At 42.4% G+C, this 17642-nt stretch overlaps 1 protein-coding gene across 2 annotated transcripts in view; it reads right to left on the bottom strand.

Moving 5' to 3' along the window:
* The window catches only part of JAM2 (junctional adhesion molecule 2), a 67472-nt gene extending 60807 nt beyond the window's left edge, over positions 1 to 6665 (bottom strand). For both annotated transcript variants that reach the window (XM_079921901.1, XM_079921900.1), the window contains exon 1: positions 6173 to 6665. In XM_079921901.1, coding sequence (XP_079778027.1) covers positions 6173 to 6395 — 223 coding nt within the window. In that variant the 5' untranslated portion in view covers positions 6396 to 6665. The remainder of the gene's footprint in view (positions 1 to 6172) is intronic.
* Positions 6666 to 17642: the final 10977 nt, after the last annotated feature.

Here is a 17642-nt window from a genome sequence, read left to right as displayed (position 1 = left end):
AGGGACATCTGTGCATGCTGCTGGCGCCATCAGAAATGGTCTCCCTCATCTTCTTTACCTGGTTACGAGTATAATCTTTTCATAGATAGATAGAGATGTATGTGTGTGTATTCTGTAATAAAACTTAAAAAAACACATTCTAAAAAAATTCTTTTTTAACATTTTAAAGTTTTTAATCTAACATTTTAGTTATTTTATTTTACTTTTTGGCCATGCTGCACGGCTTGTGGAATCTTAATTCCCGACCAGGGATTGAACCAGTGCCCACTGCAGTGGAAGCGTGGAGTCCTAACCATTAGACCGCCAGGGAATTCCCTAAAATAAACTCTTAAAATAATAAAAGTAAATAAAACAGGCTGTTTAAACTAGTACAGTACTTATGAAACAGCCTATTCTTTGTCTATGACTCTCAAAAATGTCAGAAATCCATTATAAGTGATAATATGAATGTTTAACTTCATTGCCCCCAAATTTTAACAATAATAACAGTAACAGTTTTTTAAATGCTTTATACATGTGAACACATTTCTTTCTCCCTAAACCTCTATGAGGTAAGTACTGTTATTGGGATTGTCACCATTACAGATGGGTCAACTAACCCACACAAAAGTCAAATAACTTGTACAAAGTCACAAAGCTAGTAAGTGAGCAGAGCTCAGCATCAGAGTACGTCCTCTTTACCACTACACTATGCCATCTGAAATACAGCTCAAAAAATGCAAATCTATAACACTATGAAGTATAATTTAAAGGGAAGAGTTATGGTTGCTCCATAGGCTCTAGAACGTTCTTGGCCACAACACCGATTACCCACATCCTAATTTTGGTTCCTGTGGTAGGCAAAATAATCCCCCCCACCCCCGGCAAGGTGTCCACATCCTAATTCCAGGAACCTATAAATATGTTACCTTACATGGTAAATAGGAAATAAGGTTGCAGATGGAATTAGAGTCGCTAACCAGCTGATCTTGAGATGAGTAGATTATTCTGGATTACCCAGGTGGGCCTGATGCAATTTTAGTGGTCCTTATAAGTGGAAGAGGGAGGCAGAAGAGAGAGAACCAGAGATATGGCAGCCTGGCATCGCTGGCTTTGCATCTGGAGGAATGGGGCCATGGCTGGCCTCTAGAAGCTGGAAAACACACAGAAACAGATTCTCCCCTAGACCCTCCAGAAGGAACACTGCCCTTCCCATACCTCGATTTTAGCCCAGTGAGACCTATTTCACACTTCTGACCTCTAGAAATTTAAGATAATAAATTTGTGCGGCATTAAATTTATCGTAATTTGTTACTGTGACAATAGGAAACTAATATAGTTGGGCTTTTTTTCCCTGAGTTCTAACCTCAGTAACACCTTCCAAGAAAGTAGTGCTCAGTTTTAAGTTTTCTTTTTCTTTTTTTGCCAAAGAAAGCACTTGACCCAGATTCTGACTCACCCTCATCTTCCTCGAAACGTCAATCTGGGAGGGCTTCCCTGGTGGCGCAGTGGTTAAGAATCCGCCTGCCAGTGCAGGGGGCAGGGGTTCGAGCCCCGGTCCGGGAAAATCCCACATGCCGCAGAGCAACTAAGCCCGTGCGACACAACTACTGAGCCTGCACTCTAGAGCCCACGAGCCACAACTACTGAGCCCACGTGCCACAACTACTGAAGCCTGCGTGCGTAGAGGCCGTGCTCCGCAACAAGAGAAGCCACTGCAGTGAAAAGCCTGCGCGCACGCAACGAGGAGTAGCCCCTGCTGGCTGCAACCAGAGAAAGCCCACGCGCAGCAACGAAGACCCATCCAAAAATAAAATAAATAAATTTATTTTTAAAAAAACATCAATCTGGCAATACAGGTAGCCTGTAGTATCGGCTCAGCAGTGGTGTCACTACATTGTTATGGGATGTAAAGAAATGTTATTTTAAACAATGGCTTTTACAGATTTCTGCTGGTCTGACTTTAACAAACACAGTGGCTCTTGCCTCTATGGTCTAATACATCTTCTCCACCAAAGAGGCCCACTGGAGGAAGACAGTGTGATAGAAACCATGGGCAGAGCAAATGTGTGTAAATACACATGGGCTTCTCTCATTGAACTGCTCATGTGGAGGGGTAAATGAGTGTCCTCAGCCATAGGGAACTCACTGTTCTCTTTATGCTGATATTTTTGCTTTTGACATCTTCCTTTTTAATGTCATGTCTGTTACTGTCTTAAAATGATTATCAGGTCTACCAGCAAGCACAATTTGACCTTTGCATTCATCTTGACTATGTCAAGATGGAACCAGTTCTCTTCAGCTAGTTGATTATGATGCTTTGCTCTTAACAATGTTGACAGAGGGCAGAATTTTCCTGGCACCGGTTTCCTGGAGTGCTGTTTTGGGTCAATTCCATCATAGAGGCAGAACCTTGTAATTCTGCAGAAGATCCAAACCTCTCTCTGCCTCCACGGTCCTTGACAGTTGATGAGAGATTACAAACTCAGGCCAAGTTGCCTGGCTTGGGTTCCAGTCTAGATCTGAGGACAAGCTGCCACCAGATGTGTATTGCCAAGAACAGCACACTGCTCTCATTCACATTCAACTCCTTTTCTGACATCTCACCTACGCAGAATAAGTTAGGGCTTCATGATTTATAATACAATCATTAACTCTATCCATACATTTCTTCCACCCACTCCACCTTATCCCCTTCCCCTTCGACAGGTGTATATTTACCCGTACTATTAACCAAGCACTTTGCTCAGCACTGGACATACAGTAGTGAGCAAACATCAAGAAATTTCTTCCCACATGGAGCTTCTATTTTAGTGGGAAAGAAAAATATAATTCAACTAAACACACAAATAAATGTCCATCTATCAACAGGTACACTGAAATCATAATTTAAGTAACAACAACAAAAAGCAATCCTCCTGACTACCAAAAAGAAATAAAGAATATTGACAGATAGAAGTAAAAGGAAAGAATGGGAATGAGCATGATATTATACATATTAGGATTGAGACAAAAGAGTGGTACAGTCGTATTTGGGATGAATATCAAGAAGATGAGATATAATTAGAGCATAAGGAATCCACTGTCTTTTCTTGAATGAAGATGATAAAAAGAGTTAAGTGTTCAGAAAAATGAGAGTGAAGGCCAGCTATCTATGCAACAAAGTCTCTGATCTTCAAATCCCAGTGCCACCTCTTTCCAGCCTAGATAAGTGAGCCCAGACAAGTAACTTAGCTTTCCTGAGCCTTAGGGTCCCTACCTGTAAGTTGAAGATATGTTCTATCTCATGCATTTGTTGAGAACTTAAAAAGAGAAAACATACAGGAAAGTCCTAGGAACAGTGTGATACATAGGTAAGCCTTCAGTACAGTTTTTGGATCTGGATGTGAAACCTGAGTGGATAAATCAAAAATAGGACGGTGGGGTGAAACTTAGCCTCGAAGAACATTCTTGTTTTTTCAACAACACCCTAAAAGCAATGAATGTACCTAGTGCCCAGATCTTGGTTTCTAATACCATTCTCCAATCAAAGGAACCAGGGCTCCTTGGAGCAGTGGCTGATTCTGGAACTGGAGCAGAAAATATATAGGATCAGCCTGGAGCACTTTGTGGAACCAGAAAGTAAGGAAGTGCCAAAAACAAACAAACAAACACACATATATACACAATGATGGGGGGATGTCAAAGGGACACAGGAACCAATTTTAAGAACTCCCAATGGCCAAAGCTGACAATCTAAAATAAATAAAATAGTATTGGACTGTTATCCAAAGTGCAAAATAAATATTGATGAGCTTATGCTGACATAAAAAAAAATAGATGAATGAATGAATGAATGAAGTGGGGGGAGAGACATCTCTCAAGCAGAGAAATTCCAAGTAATTTATGGAGCTACTCCACTCTCAAGGAGGTGGAGTATAACGCTTCTTCCTTAAGTGTGAGTTGTACATAGTGATTTCCTTCCAAAAAATACAGTATGGAAAGTGGGGGGGAAGGTAACCCATGGAGATACCTGGCATACACTACCCGACCAGGTGATAAAGCTTAACATCAACAGTGATAAGTCATGGTCACAGTATGTACCCTTGATATGATGTGATGAAAATGATACTTCACCTCGGAGATCGCCCTCCAAAAAAAACCATAAACCCAGTCTAGTCATGAGAAAAATATCAGAGAAATACCAATTGAGGGACATTCTACAAAATATTTTGCCAATACGCCTCAAACCTGCCAAGGTAATAACAAAACAAGGGAAGTCTGAGAAACTGTCACAGCTAAGAGGAGCCTAAGGATACATACAGGATTACTAAATGTACTGTGGTGTCCTGGATGGGATCCTGGAGCAGAAAAGAACATCAGGGAAGAATGAAGGAAATCTGAAAAAAGTATGGACTTCAGTTAATAATAATGTATCAGTATTGGTTCCTTAATTGTGACAAATGTATCACACTAATGTAAAATATTAATAATAGGGGAAAGTGGGTGTGGTGTATATGGGAACTCTCTATACCATCTTTGTAATTTTTCTTTAAGTCTAAACTGTTATAAAAATTTTAAAAAAGCAAATAAAACATTCTTGCAATACCAGACCTTTTGGCATCCCAGGAACAATACAGAAAAGATCCCTGCACACTTCCAAATTAATCCCCTGTAGGAGTCAGGGTTAGGAGGGCCAAAGTGTTAGCTTTACCCAAAGCTTGAAAAAGCGCTTATTCTGCCTATTCATCTAAGCCTGTGTTTGCCTCTGGGTTATTCTTGGCTACAGTTTCAAACTTAGGGTGTATTGTTTCTATTTTGATTACTGTGTAGGAATACCAGAGTAAAATAATTTTCTCTGTTTTTAATTAGTGATAATTCTACACTAAAGTCAGTCCTTTTTATTTCAAATTTAAGACTGTCAGTGAAATACATAACTTTTCCAGTAGTTTTGTTACAATTCCTCCAGTCTGCCTCTTTGTTGCCTTTCGGCATTAGTGATTTTTTTGTCTGTGTGTTCAACATGATACCAATTGATATGTCAAAATTGCGTAATGGTTTTTATTGTGAAGCCTTGACTTCTTGGTTTGATTTCCTATAATATAGGTCAGCACATGCCCCCTTCACTGAGACAACTTGCACCTTCTTTCCCCACTCAGGGACAAAAACTCACACCACGTTGAGCTGAGCAATACTCAGGCAATGAGAGCTCGAGAAAGAGTCATTGTTTTATGCTATTAGACACGCAACCTGCAGGTTATTTTAAGTATTATATTATCAGAACTTGAATAGCAACAACAATAATGCATTCTATTAAAAATAAATAAAAGGAAAGTAAAAAGAAAAAAAGGAAAAACGAAAGAAAAAGGAAAACTTCGTTTCTTAAGTGTGCTAAAGATCTATTGTAATCTCCTCCATTTTTTTCTAAAAAGTTAATGCGAGAAAAACAAAATAATAGGAAACATTCCCAGGATTTTAAATCTTATGAGCCCAGAATCCGTGAAAATCCTGTTTAGAACCATCCCGTGAAGTTGGCTTTGGGACGTCTCCCGCTACTGCATCAGAGCTTCTGTATCTTTCTAACAATCCCGTTGACGTACCCTGAGGACACAGCAGCTGGCTGGAGCGCCCAGACCAGACTCCTCTAACTGAATGTAGATGTACAGGTGGAGAGGATACAAGTAATTCTGGCTCAACAGCCAGGAATTCCCTCCCACCACGCGTCCCAAAAGTGCACTGCACATTAGCGGCACAATTGGGACCCTCAAAAGCCATGACAATTCTAATAGTGCCCCCTGCTCTAGTGCTAAGCGTGTGGCCGGCGCCTGCCTCCGAGTGATGCCATCTTGGGATCTTAGCATCTTCTAAGGAGTTAGTGAGTTTTGCATTCTATACACGTTTCCGTGTCTTTGAAAACTCAACCCAACTTTGCAAGATGAGAACCTGCTGGTGTGGACCCTTAACTTTCTCTAACTAGAACTAACAAAATCAGATGAGATTTACACTAAACTGAAGACCTCCGGCCCCCCGCCGCAGACGGCACCCTCGAATTCTGGGCTCGCTGGGTGTCAAGTCAGCTGCCCCGCGGCAGACCTTCCGTCCGGGACCCCAGAGAAAGCCCTCCGCCAGCGCCGAGCGTAGTAGGGGCTGGAGGTTTGGGGGAGCTGGTCTCAGCAGGAGTGGGTGGGAGGGTGGCGGTACCCCAGCAACTTACAGTCCAGGGCGACCACCAGGTAGCGCAGCAGCAACAGGAGGAGGCGGTGGCGGCTCCTCCTCGCCATCTTCGCGGGGTCGGGAGCTGCCGACTCCTCGGAAGCCGAGGGTCCCGGCGGCGGGAGCGCGGAAGCGCGGGAGACAGCCCGGGGGGGCACTGAACTTCTCGGGGCGGGAGCAGAGACACTCTTGCAGGGGAGGGGAGGGGCGGGGCCTGATGGCATGTCAGTTTCCCCCTTCCAGGGGCGTCTTCTTAACCGGCTCCCTAGAGGCGGGTCTGGCCTAACCGGGGACCTGGGGGGGTCTGGACAGTTCTTTTTCTTTCGCGGGGTGGGGCGTGTGGGGAGGTTGGGACGGGGCGGGCCGAGGAAGCCGGACGAGGTATCGGCTGGGTCCTAATGAGGGGGCCGGAGGAGGCGACGGGCGGAAGGGAAGCCCTGGCGGGGCGGGCGGCCCCCGCCCCCGCGCCGCCGGGATTGATCGGCTTTGTGTCTGGTCCGGCGCGGGGCTGCCAGCTGTCCCCCAGGGCGAGGAGCCCGGGCGCGGGAGGCGCTGGCCGCAGGGCTTGGGGGTGGGGCGCGGAGGAGGGGGGACTGCGCCTGCCTTGCTCCGACTCCTCTCTTCCCCACCTTGGCACAAAACTTCTCTGGGGGTTTTCAGCCTAAGGGTGGAGATCTTTGGAAAATTTCTGGCCAACCCGCGAACCTGCGGGGTAGGCGCTCCGGGGAGATGGGGTTCGCCGGCTCCGCCTTGGAGGCGAAGGGGGGAAAAAGCAATCAAGACTCGAGCTGGAAGGCAGGACTCAGATTTTAGCAATCGCCTTGGCCTCTTCTCGGTGTAAGCTTTCTGCTTCTTTGGAGAGTTGAGGTGTGTTTTGTGTTCTTTGCTTTTCACGTGTCAGAAGTTCATCTAACGGTGTGAAATATTTATCATGTTTCTTTCCAGTTATATAACTGCCGCCTGTGGAGTTTTCCACATGTTAAAACTCTACAGCTGCCCTTTGTCAGGTTTATTTTTGGTCTACAGTGCTTTTAAAAGCGAAACCCATTATGAATGCTCTGTTGCAGTGCTTTAAAATTGACCCGCACTTACAGTGCACACAGTGCAAGGGCTAAACAGGCAATTTTTATATTTACTCCTAGGGACCGAAAATGTCCGCTGCATTCAACAGTACTGACAGGTCTGGAAAAAGACCATTCCCAAGAGAAGAAATAGTTACACTTTTTTTTTTTTTTTAACGTAGAATAATGTTAAAGTTCTGTGTAGAAGACAGTTGATTTAGTGGTGTGCACACGAAGAATTTAGTTAGCTCAGTGGACAAAGGCAACCAGAGTTCAGATATGCAGAGCTGTGAGGAATAAGCATCCCTGCTGTTTCCTTGGTGACAGTGATGGAAGCTTAATGCCCATGGCGGGAGAGGGACAGAGGACCCAGAAAGGAAAGTCAAAATGGCAAAAATGTGAGAGCTATACTCTAGTCAAGCAAGGAGAAAGGATACAGATTCAACAACAGGCTTAACGCCAGTTTTTCTGGGAGTAACAAGAAAGATTTAATGCTTTACAAGAAAAGTTGTTGGCACCCTCTTTTCTCATTCTTGCCCCAACTATCTGCCTCTTTTGCTCCTTGCTAAAGATACACACACACAAAAGGAGTACTTTTTAAAAAAAATTCTGTGACACCCTATGTGAATAATTGATTCACTCAGTTATCTGTCCCCCAGTCAAGGCATTTGTCAAATAGCTACAATATGCGGCTGCTGGAGGACAATGATGAACAAGATCAAGTCTTTGCTGCTAAGGAGCTCACAGTCTTGAGGAAAGAGAGAATGAGTCCCACCTGGAAAGGCCTCAAATACCACGTCATAAGTGTTACGGGAGGACAGAAAATAATACGTTTTTTATTGAGTGCTTTCTCAGCAGTGGAGTCTGAATACTGCAATATCTAATCCTCCAACAACTCTGTTAGAGAGAAAATATTATCATCCCCACTCTACAGATGAGATAACCAGGCAGAGAGATGCTAAACAGCTTGTTCAAGGTCAAAGGTCAAGGCTAAGGGGAGGTTCCTATGTTGGGGATGCATGCAGGACATATAACCTACACACATCCTCCCATACACTCTTTATCGGCATGGAAAGTTGGGGCAACTTTTGAAAGGAAGGAAATAAGGGAAGGGCATTCTAGGCAGAGCAAAGAGCAGGCTCAAAAGCTGAGAGATCTAAAAATTATGGCTTGTTTAGGAAAAGCAAGTTTCTACAGTGCTAGAGTAGAACATGTGGAATGGGGGCAGGGGAGGTAGCAGAAACTGAAAAGACGTTTGGATTATGAGTGTCATTCAATGTCATACTATAGACTCTAGACCTTATCCTGTAGGTAAAGAGCTTTTGGAAAGCACTAGGGTAGGATATAAAATAATCCACAGTAGAACTGCTCTGTCCATTATGGTAGCCTCTAGATTCATGTGGCTATATAAATTTGAATTCCATTAAATTTAAAATACAATTCTCCGGTCATACTTGTCACGTTTGAAGTTCTCAATAGCCACATCGAGTAGTGTCTGTCCTCCTGGACAATGCAGATATGTAGCATTGCCATCATTCCAGAAAGTTCTATAAGACATTGTTGCCTTAGAATGATGATTCATATGGAAATGTAGAGAATGGTTTAGAGATAAGAGAATCAGAATGTTAGACAAGTCTGAAAACCATTGCAGTGTTCTGAGAAAGAGATGAGGCATGAAGTAAATGGTCACAGTAAGTGAAGAGGCAGGTAGATTCCAATGGTATTCCACAGCAGGACTATGTCATCTATCTAGATGATTGTGTCAGCTATAGAGGTGAGAAAGCGGGGGAGTTGTAGTAATGGAGATTTCTAGCCTGGGTGGCTATATGTGGTTATAGATAGCATCATTACCTGAAAACGAAACATAGGCAGCATACATAGTTCCAACAGGATTGGGTTGAGTTGACTAAGGGTTATCTAGTGAGATGACCAGCAACTATTACAAAAATTGGGCTAGAATTCAGGAAGCCCTCAGAATTGATAAAGAAATAAATGTAGGGCTTCCCTGGTGGTAGAGTGGTTAAGAATCCGCCTGCCAGTGCAGGGGACCCGGGTTGGAGCCCTGGTCCAGGAAGATCCCACATGCCGTAGAGCAACAAAGCCAGAGTGCCACTACCGAGCCTGCACTCTAGAGCCCGTGAGCCACAACTACTGAGCCTGCGTGCCACAACTACTGAAGCCTGTGCGCCTAGAGCCCGTGCTCTGCAACGAGAGAAACCACTGCAATGAGACACCTGCGTACCACACGAAGAGTAGCCCCCGCTCACCACAACTAGAGAAAGCCCGCACGCAGCAATGAAGACTCAACACAGCCAAAAATAAATAAATAAAATAAATAAATTTATTTTAAAAAAAGAAGTAGATGTAAATATCATCAGCTTCCCCTAGAACAGTGATCGCTAAGATTGCTCTTTGGAATCTCCTAGAGATCCTTAAATATGATTCTCTTTCTGAGTCCCAGAAGTTTCTATCTCAGGGGCACCTGGGAAGCTGTACAGTCTCGTCCTTGGTGTCTGAGGGGGATTGGTTTTGGGACTCCCCATGGATACCAAAATCTGAGGATGCTCAAGTCACTTATATAAAATGGCATTAGTATTTGCATATAACGTGCGCAATCCTCCCATATACTTTAAGTCACCTCTAGATTATTTATAATACCTAATACAATGGAAGCGCTATGTAAACAGTTGCCAGCACGCATCAAATTCAAATTTTGCTTTTTGGAATTTTCTGGAATTTTTTTCGAATATTTTTGATCTGTGGTTGGTTGAATCTGAGGACGCAACACCTGTGGATACAGAGGGCTGACTGCATTACTGAGAAGCACCCTGGTTGACTCTGATGAAACTATTCAATGGACTGGTATTTGAGAACCTTTCTAGAAGATGGGAGAAGCCATGAGAGTGAATGAATGAGATCAATCAGAAAAAGAAGTGAATATTCATCTAGAGGTAAATCTAAGGAAATAAATCCAATAAGAGGTAGGAAGAAGATCCATGTTAAAAAATAAAAGTGAATCTAGACACAGACCTTATATTTTTATCACAAAAAATGAACTCAAAACGGATCACAGACCTAAATGTAAACTGCAAAACTACAAAACTCCTAGAAGATAATGTGGGGAAGTAGAAATAATTTTTCCTCTCCCCTTTTAGGTTCTTGGCTGAGATCCCTCCGTAATGAAAAGACAGGTTAATGGGAGAAAAACAAACACATTTAGTAAATTGTATACCTTCTATATTCAAGGGAGATATCCAAGAACACTGAATAACTCTCCAAAATGGCCCAAGTCACCACCTTAGATGCCGTCTGTAGTTAAAGACAAAAGATGTTGCGGTCTCCCCCTACCCCCCAACCCAGGCCAGTTATGGGAGGTGACCAGCAAAAGCACAGTAACCAAGGGTAAGGTTGTTCTGCAGATTTAATTCACTGCCTTCTCCATCAATAAGTGTTTCCAGAGATTTAGAATCACCCTTCTCTTCTAGGTACAGAGAGGGAGATACCCATACAAATAGAGATTTCCCTTAGAAATATAAATGTCTCCTACAAAAGGAGCTTTTGTACTTCTACTCAGTTTTCAGGGCTTTTCCTATGTTTGCTGTTTCTTAAAAGTATCAGCCTAAAATAATCCTCCTGCCAAAGAGGCATATTTTGGGGTGACAGATTCTGCTCCCCTTCAATAACAAAGGACAAAATCTAGAGGACCTTGGGTTTGTTGGTGACTTTTTTTGTTTACTATGCGCCAGATCTTAGTTGCAGCATGAGAGATCCTTAGTTGCAGCATGTGGGATCTAGTTCTCTGACCAGAGATTGAACCCAGGCCCCCTGCACTGGGAGCACTGGACTACCATGGAAGTCCCTGGTAGTGACTTTTTAGATAAAATACCAAAGGCGTGATTCAAGCAAGAAAGAATTGATAAACTAGACTTCATTAAAGTTTTTAAAATTAAAAACTTCTGCTCTTTGAAGGACAATTTCAAGAGAATTAGAAGCCACAGATTGGGAGAAAATATTTGCAAAAAAATGTATCTGATAAAGAGCTATTACCCCAAATATACAAAGAACTCTTAAAACTCAACAATAAGAAAACAACCCAATCTTAAAAATTGGTCAGGGGACTTCCCTGGCGGTCCAGTGGTTATAGACTTCACCTTCCAATGCAGGGGGTGAGGGTTCGGTTCCTGGTTGGGGAGCTAAGATCCCACATGCCTTGTGGCCAAAAAACCAAAACATAGAACAAAAGCAATATTGTAACAAATTCAATAAAGACTTAAAAACAAAAAAAAATTGGTCAAAGACCTTAGTAGACACCTCACCAAAGAAGATATAGAGATAGTAAGCATAAAAAAATTAATTAACAGCAACTTCGGGCTTCCCTGGTGGCACAGTGGTTAAGAATCCGCCTGCCAATGCAGGGGACACGAGTTTGATCCCTGGTCCGGGAAGATCCCACATGCCGCGAAGCAACTAAGTCCGTGTACCACGACTACTGAGCCTGAGCTCTAGAACCCGAGAGAACTTCACAACTACTGAAGCCTGTGCAGCTACAGCCTGTGGTCCGCAACAAGAGAAGCCACCGCAATGAGAAGCCCATGCACTGCAACGAAGAGTAGCCCCTGCTCGCCACGACTAGAGAAAGCCCGCGTGGCAGCAAAGAAGACCCAACACAGCCAAAGATAAAATAAATAAATTAAAAACAAAAACAGAAACTTCAATTAAATCGAGTCGGGGGACCAGAATGAGACGCTCTCATGCCCTGTGACAATAGCAGCGCCCAAGAGGAAGAAGAAAGACTCCTTCCCTGGCAAGGACTCAACCAATGAAAAGCCATGAACTCTGTTTATTTTACTGTTTATTTTAGCCCTCCCAACTTCCTTTTACCCTCTATAAAAGTGTTCTCCTTCCCTTGCAGTGCAGGGACTTGCATTTGGCTCACCATGGATGCAGACCCCAAATTGCAATTCTCTGCAGATCCCAAGTAAACCCATCTTTGCTGGAGAAATAACTCGCAGTCTATTTGTTTTAGGTCAACACACGCAACTATATGAAAAGATACTCCACATAATATGTCATCAAGGAAGTCCAAATTAAAACACAACAAGGTACCACTATCACACTTATTACAATGAGCAAAGTCCAGAACACTGACAACATCAACACCGTCAAATGCTGGTGAGGCTGTGGACCAAAAGGAACTCTCATTCATTGCTGGTGGGAATGCAAAATGGTACAGCCAATTTGGAAGAGACTTCAGCAGTTTCTTACCAAATTAAACATACACTTAGTGTATATGATATTTTTGCATGGGATTTTCTTCCCTCATACCAGACAATTCTCCCACTTTCTAGACACTGAGGGGGTGTCCTGCAATTCAATTCAATTCTGACACTAACTACCCAGAATTAGTGCAGACACCCCAGGTTCAGGGCTCAGTCCCATGACAACAGAAAAAAAAAAAAAAAGAAGCACAACCTAGAAGTTGAGAATTATGTTTTATTCGGCAAACTTTCTGAGGGCTTAAGCTTGGGATACAGCCTCTCAGCTAAGCTCTGAGAGACTGCTCAGAAGAGGTAAGGGAGGAACCAGGATATATAGGAGTTTTTGCTACAACAAACAAACAAACAAATCCATGTAGTAGAATGTCAAAAGATTACTGCTAATCACAAAAACAGACATTTCAAGTTAATGAGTTTAGTGCTTTTCTATGTAGGGAAGATGCAAGAGTCAGAGATCATTAAAATCATTCCTTTGATATCTAGGGCCAGTATCCTGTTTTTCACCATCCTGAATTCCTCTCAGGGTGCACCACTGCGGGAACCTGCAGTGGTTGATGGCTTGATGGCAGGCAATATTCTTTGATTACTAAAATGTCAGGCAATATTTCTTTGTCCATAGTCCAAACCCATAGAATGTACAATACCAAGAATGAACCCTAATGTAAACTATGGACTCTGGGTGATTGTGATATGTCAGTGTATGTTCATCAGTTGTAACAAATGTATCATGCTTGTGGGAGACATTGATCATGGGGGAGGCTAGGATGTGCTGGGGGCAGAGTGTATATGGGAAATCTCCATTCCTTCTGCTTAATTTTGTTGTGAATCTAAAACCTAAAAAATAAAGTCTAATAAACAAATTTGAAACAAACAAAAGAACACAAGAAAGAGCAGTCAAAAATGTATGAGAGGAACTCGGAGAGAATCAGGAGCCAGAGGTGGAGGTATTTACTGTCTTCAGTGCTAAAAAGACGATTGAAAATTGTCTCCTGCATTTAGCAATTATGAGGGCATTAACCACTTGGACGATAGAGAAAGCAAGCCTCCAAAGAACTTGTAGAAAAAATGTAAAGACCGTGTTCTTTACTTAATAAAGTATAAAACTAGGGCAAATATTAAAATGAAATGATTACAAACAGCAGCAGCATAGGAGTTCCCTGGCGGAAGTGACTTCTTAAACTGAGTGACTTCTCACAACATCTCAGATTCGGTATTTCTATGTTGAATGGGTTATTTTTCCTCACGGGTGTGGAGAAGTTGCTGGTAAATGCCCACACTCTGCAAATTAGAGAAAAGAGGGAAAAACGTCTTCCATTTCCAGAACCACATAAATTCCGAAGTGTCTCTCATATACATTCTAACTGCCTGTGGATAGAATTTAAGGTCTTTCATGGGATGCTTATTACTCATCCTTCATCATTATCCCTCAGATTCTTTTCTGAAATAAGCCTGATTTCAGTTTTTCGTTCTGATATGCCCATAAGCACACTCATGACTTGTGCTCAAATAAACCTATATTTAGAGAAGCCCTATTCTACAGCCCCTCAAGAAGATCTTCATGACTCTCCCAAAGTGACATCTTTCTTCCAGTTATTATAACAATACAGTGCTCAAAACTTTCTTCCAAGAAAGAAAAAAACCCTCACTAGCCTTGTAACAGGGGAGAGCTAAGTCGGACTCCATGTTTCTTGGACTTTAACCTTTGCTTTTCGTTGCTTTTGTTATTATCATCATACATAGTGGCCTGCCTCGGAACCCTGCCCCTCTGCCTGAATGTTAAAGTGCCTCTGTTCAGCTCACAGGGAGACAACCTGACCAGGCGCACTTGTGGAAGGCTGCAAGAAACAAGAAATGAACACATCCCCTCCACAAGGCTGGCCATTCCAGGGGATATTTGCAAAATTTATGGCCTTTTTACTTTACTTCCTCATCTCCTCCCCCTCTCTGTACTATAAAAGAAACTGGCATCCAAACCTGGATAAGATGGTTTATCAGAGGCACTAGTCTGCCACCTTCTCGGTCAGCTGGCTTTCCGGATAAAGTCATCTTCCTTGCCTCAACACCTTGTCTTGGACCCGGTAACAGCCTCACCTGGTTCTAATTACTACAAGCAGGACAGCCTTTCACAATCTCTGCTCCTACATGACTTAACAGCTACAGGGTGGTTCTACCTGACAGTTAAGTGATGTTCACCAGTGATCAGTAAATTAGTTATTAATGCTTTCTTTCCTTTTTTAAAAGCACATTTATCATCAATTCAGTGGTTGTTTTTTTTAAATTGAAGGATAATTAGCAACTTCATAGGGAATTAAGTAATAAGAAAATGACTTTTTTAAAATGGAATTTTCTTGGGGAAGAGACAGCATTTAACAAACATTTGTCAGGGTCAAACAAAGGATGGACAGGCATCAGTTAGTCTATAAGGATGGAGTCATAACAACTAAAACTTGGGGGAAAAGGTACTTCCCAACTCCATCCCCTCCCCACATTTCCCCTCCCTCATTTCACAGTTAAGAATGATGAGAACCAAAGGAGTGATATAATTTACCCAAGGTCACACAGCAAGATAAGAAAAGAGCCAGTCCTGGAATGAATGCTAGTTATGTCTTTCCTCTGCAGTCCCCCAAAGAGTGTAGATCCCTCAGTACCGGCTGGGAATGGATTTGCCTTTTTGTATATAACTTGACCCACACTATATCTAATTTTCTCCTGAGACCCCTTGCCTAGGACAGCTACGCTTAATGTATGTCCTTCATTGAAGAGTGAGTGGGGGAAGAAAAACTCCGCTGGGTTGCGGGAGCTTTGCAGTCTAACTCACCATCTTGGATCTATAGCAATACAGCCCAGATGAGAGGATACTAAAAAGATTTAGGAAAGATGCAGTGATTCTTCCATTTGGTTGCTGCTCTCCAGAACACTTCTAAAGACGATATTAATTGTTACCATGTATTAAGTACTATTTTCTGGCACTATGCAGAGCACTTTATAGGCATTATCTGATAAACAACTTTGGGAAGAGGTACTATTATCATCTTACAGATGAGAACAAAGGCTTAGGAAAGTTAAGTCCCTGACCCAGGACTAGGCAACTAGGAAATAACTGAACCAGCTTTAAACCCAGATTTGTCTGACTTCCAAGACCCATGTTCTTAATTACTAAGATATCTGAGAAGATGGACTCCAGTGGAATGCATTTCTCTCTTCTAGGGAGAAGAAAAAGCCATCCTGAATGTTGTGACTTGTTGTCTGTCATGATAATGTCATCTTCATTTGTTTGACACGATATTTTGCAGGTCCTTTCATACGCATTTTCTCTTTGGATCTCTGCAACAACCCAGTGAGGGAGCTGGGGAAAGGTATGATTATGCGTTTTTAAACAGCCCTATCTATAACTGCTGGGTATCAGTAAGTACCCGATCAACTCCAGAGGCTAAACAAATAGAAGATCAAAATCTGTATGATTTCTGTATGATGAATGTTCAGGGTAATCTGAGTGACCAGCTGGGTGTGAGGCAGCCTGGGGATGTGGGAAACACACTATTGGGAGTCTGGCTGGCTGTGATAGGGACCTATCTCTCTGTATCTGTCTGGTGACTTAGAGACTTACTAACCTGCCCACATGCACACAGGTAATGAACCCAAACCATCTGTCTCTACAGACCCTGCTATTCCCCATTCCCTTACTTCAGTTATCTTTCATGTTCTAATAACTCTGTAGTCTATATCTCTCTAGCTCAGATCTTTCTCTTGAACTCCAAATCAGTTTTCCCTGTTTTTAGAATATCTAGATGTTCCACTCAAAATCAGTTAAAATTGATTTTTAAATATTTAAATTAAAATCAAGTCTAAAATTGAGTTGACTTTATCACCGCTTCACCCCACTTCAATTTTCTCCACTTTTTTACCTTCCTCCTTCTCTCCCATCCTTTCTCTCTTTCATTATGCAACATGAAATAAGCACCTACTATAGGCCAACCACTATGCTGATGGCTTGGGACACAATTATGTGCAGTAACAGACAATATCTCATCTCGTGGATGAGATAGACATCAATCAGGCAAAGCAAGCATGGATACTAGGGGGGCTAATTAATTAAGGGTTTGCATATTTGGGAAGTCAGGGAAGGCTAGTCTGAGGGAGTGACACTTAGTCTGAAAGTTGAAGGGAGTAGGAGAAAACAGGTGGGAAGAACAGTCTATGAAAAGGGAACACCAGGTGCACAGACCTTGTGACAAGTACACAGAGTGAGAGTTGGCAGGTGGGACTGTAGCACAAAGGTTGAGAGGGAGAGCGATGGAGGCCATGGAGAGCCTGGCTGAAAACCTTCAAGGATTCCAGCAGCTTTTAGAATAAAAGGAGGATATACAGCACCACTTCATTCCCTTTTTCTCATCATGATACCACAGGGCCTTTGCATATACTGTTCCCTCTTTGCACTTGGATCTTCATTCTTTGTTCTTTCTTTAGTATTATCTCTGAATATTTGCTATATATATATTAGGCACTATGCTAAATTTTTTTCATATTACCTACTTTAATCCTCATAATCATATAAATTAGAAAATCTATTATTTCCATTTTACAGGTGAGGTCACTGGGACAGAGAGATTGAGTGACAAGCCCAGAATCACAACAACTTGTGGCGGGTAGAGTAAGGTTTGCAACGGCACTGGGCTTAGTCCAGATTCAACGCGCTGAACTGTTATGTTCACTGCTGTCAGTTCACCTCCATCTCAGCTGGTCACCACCTCTTCATCCTTCTGTCTCTGCTAAACTTCAATTTCCTTAGGAAATTTTCCTGCCCTTCCTGACTAGATCAAATCCTACTATTGCAAGCTCTCGTTACCCTCTTCCTCTCTGGTATCAAAGCTGGGATTTTAAACTCAATTGGTCACAATCAGTCACCAGTAGTAGACTGTGAACTCCATGAAGACAGGGTCTAATTTTTAATCTCATTATTGTAGTCCCTTTTCCTAACAAAGTGCTTGTCAGTTATTAAATGCTCAATAGATATATAGCTACTGGGTGGATATATGGATCCATATATCTTTGACAAGAGTGTCATAGTACTGTACGTTCTTTTTTAACCTAACAACTTAGTTCAGGCTGCTATAACAAAGCACCAGAGTCTGAG

The sequence above is a fragment of the Stenella coeruleoalba genome, assembly GCF_951394435.1.
Source record: "Stenella coeruleoalba genome assembly, chromosome: 5".
NCBI lineage: Eukaryota > Metazoa > Chordata > Mammalia > Artiodactyla > Delphinidae > Stenella > Stenella coeruleoalba.
This window is presented reverse-complemented; position numbering and strand designations above follow the sequence as displayed.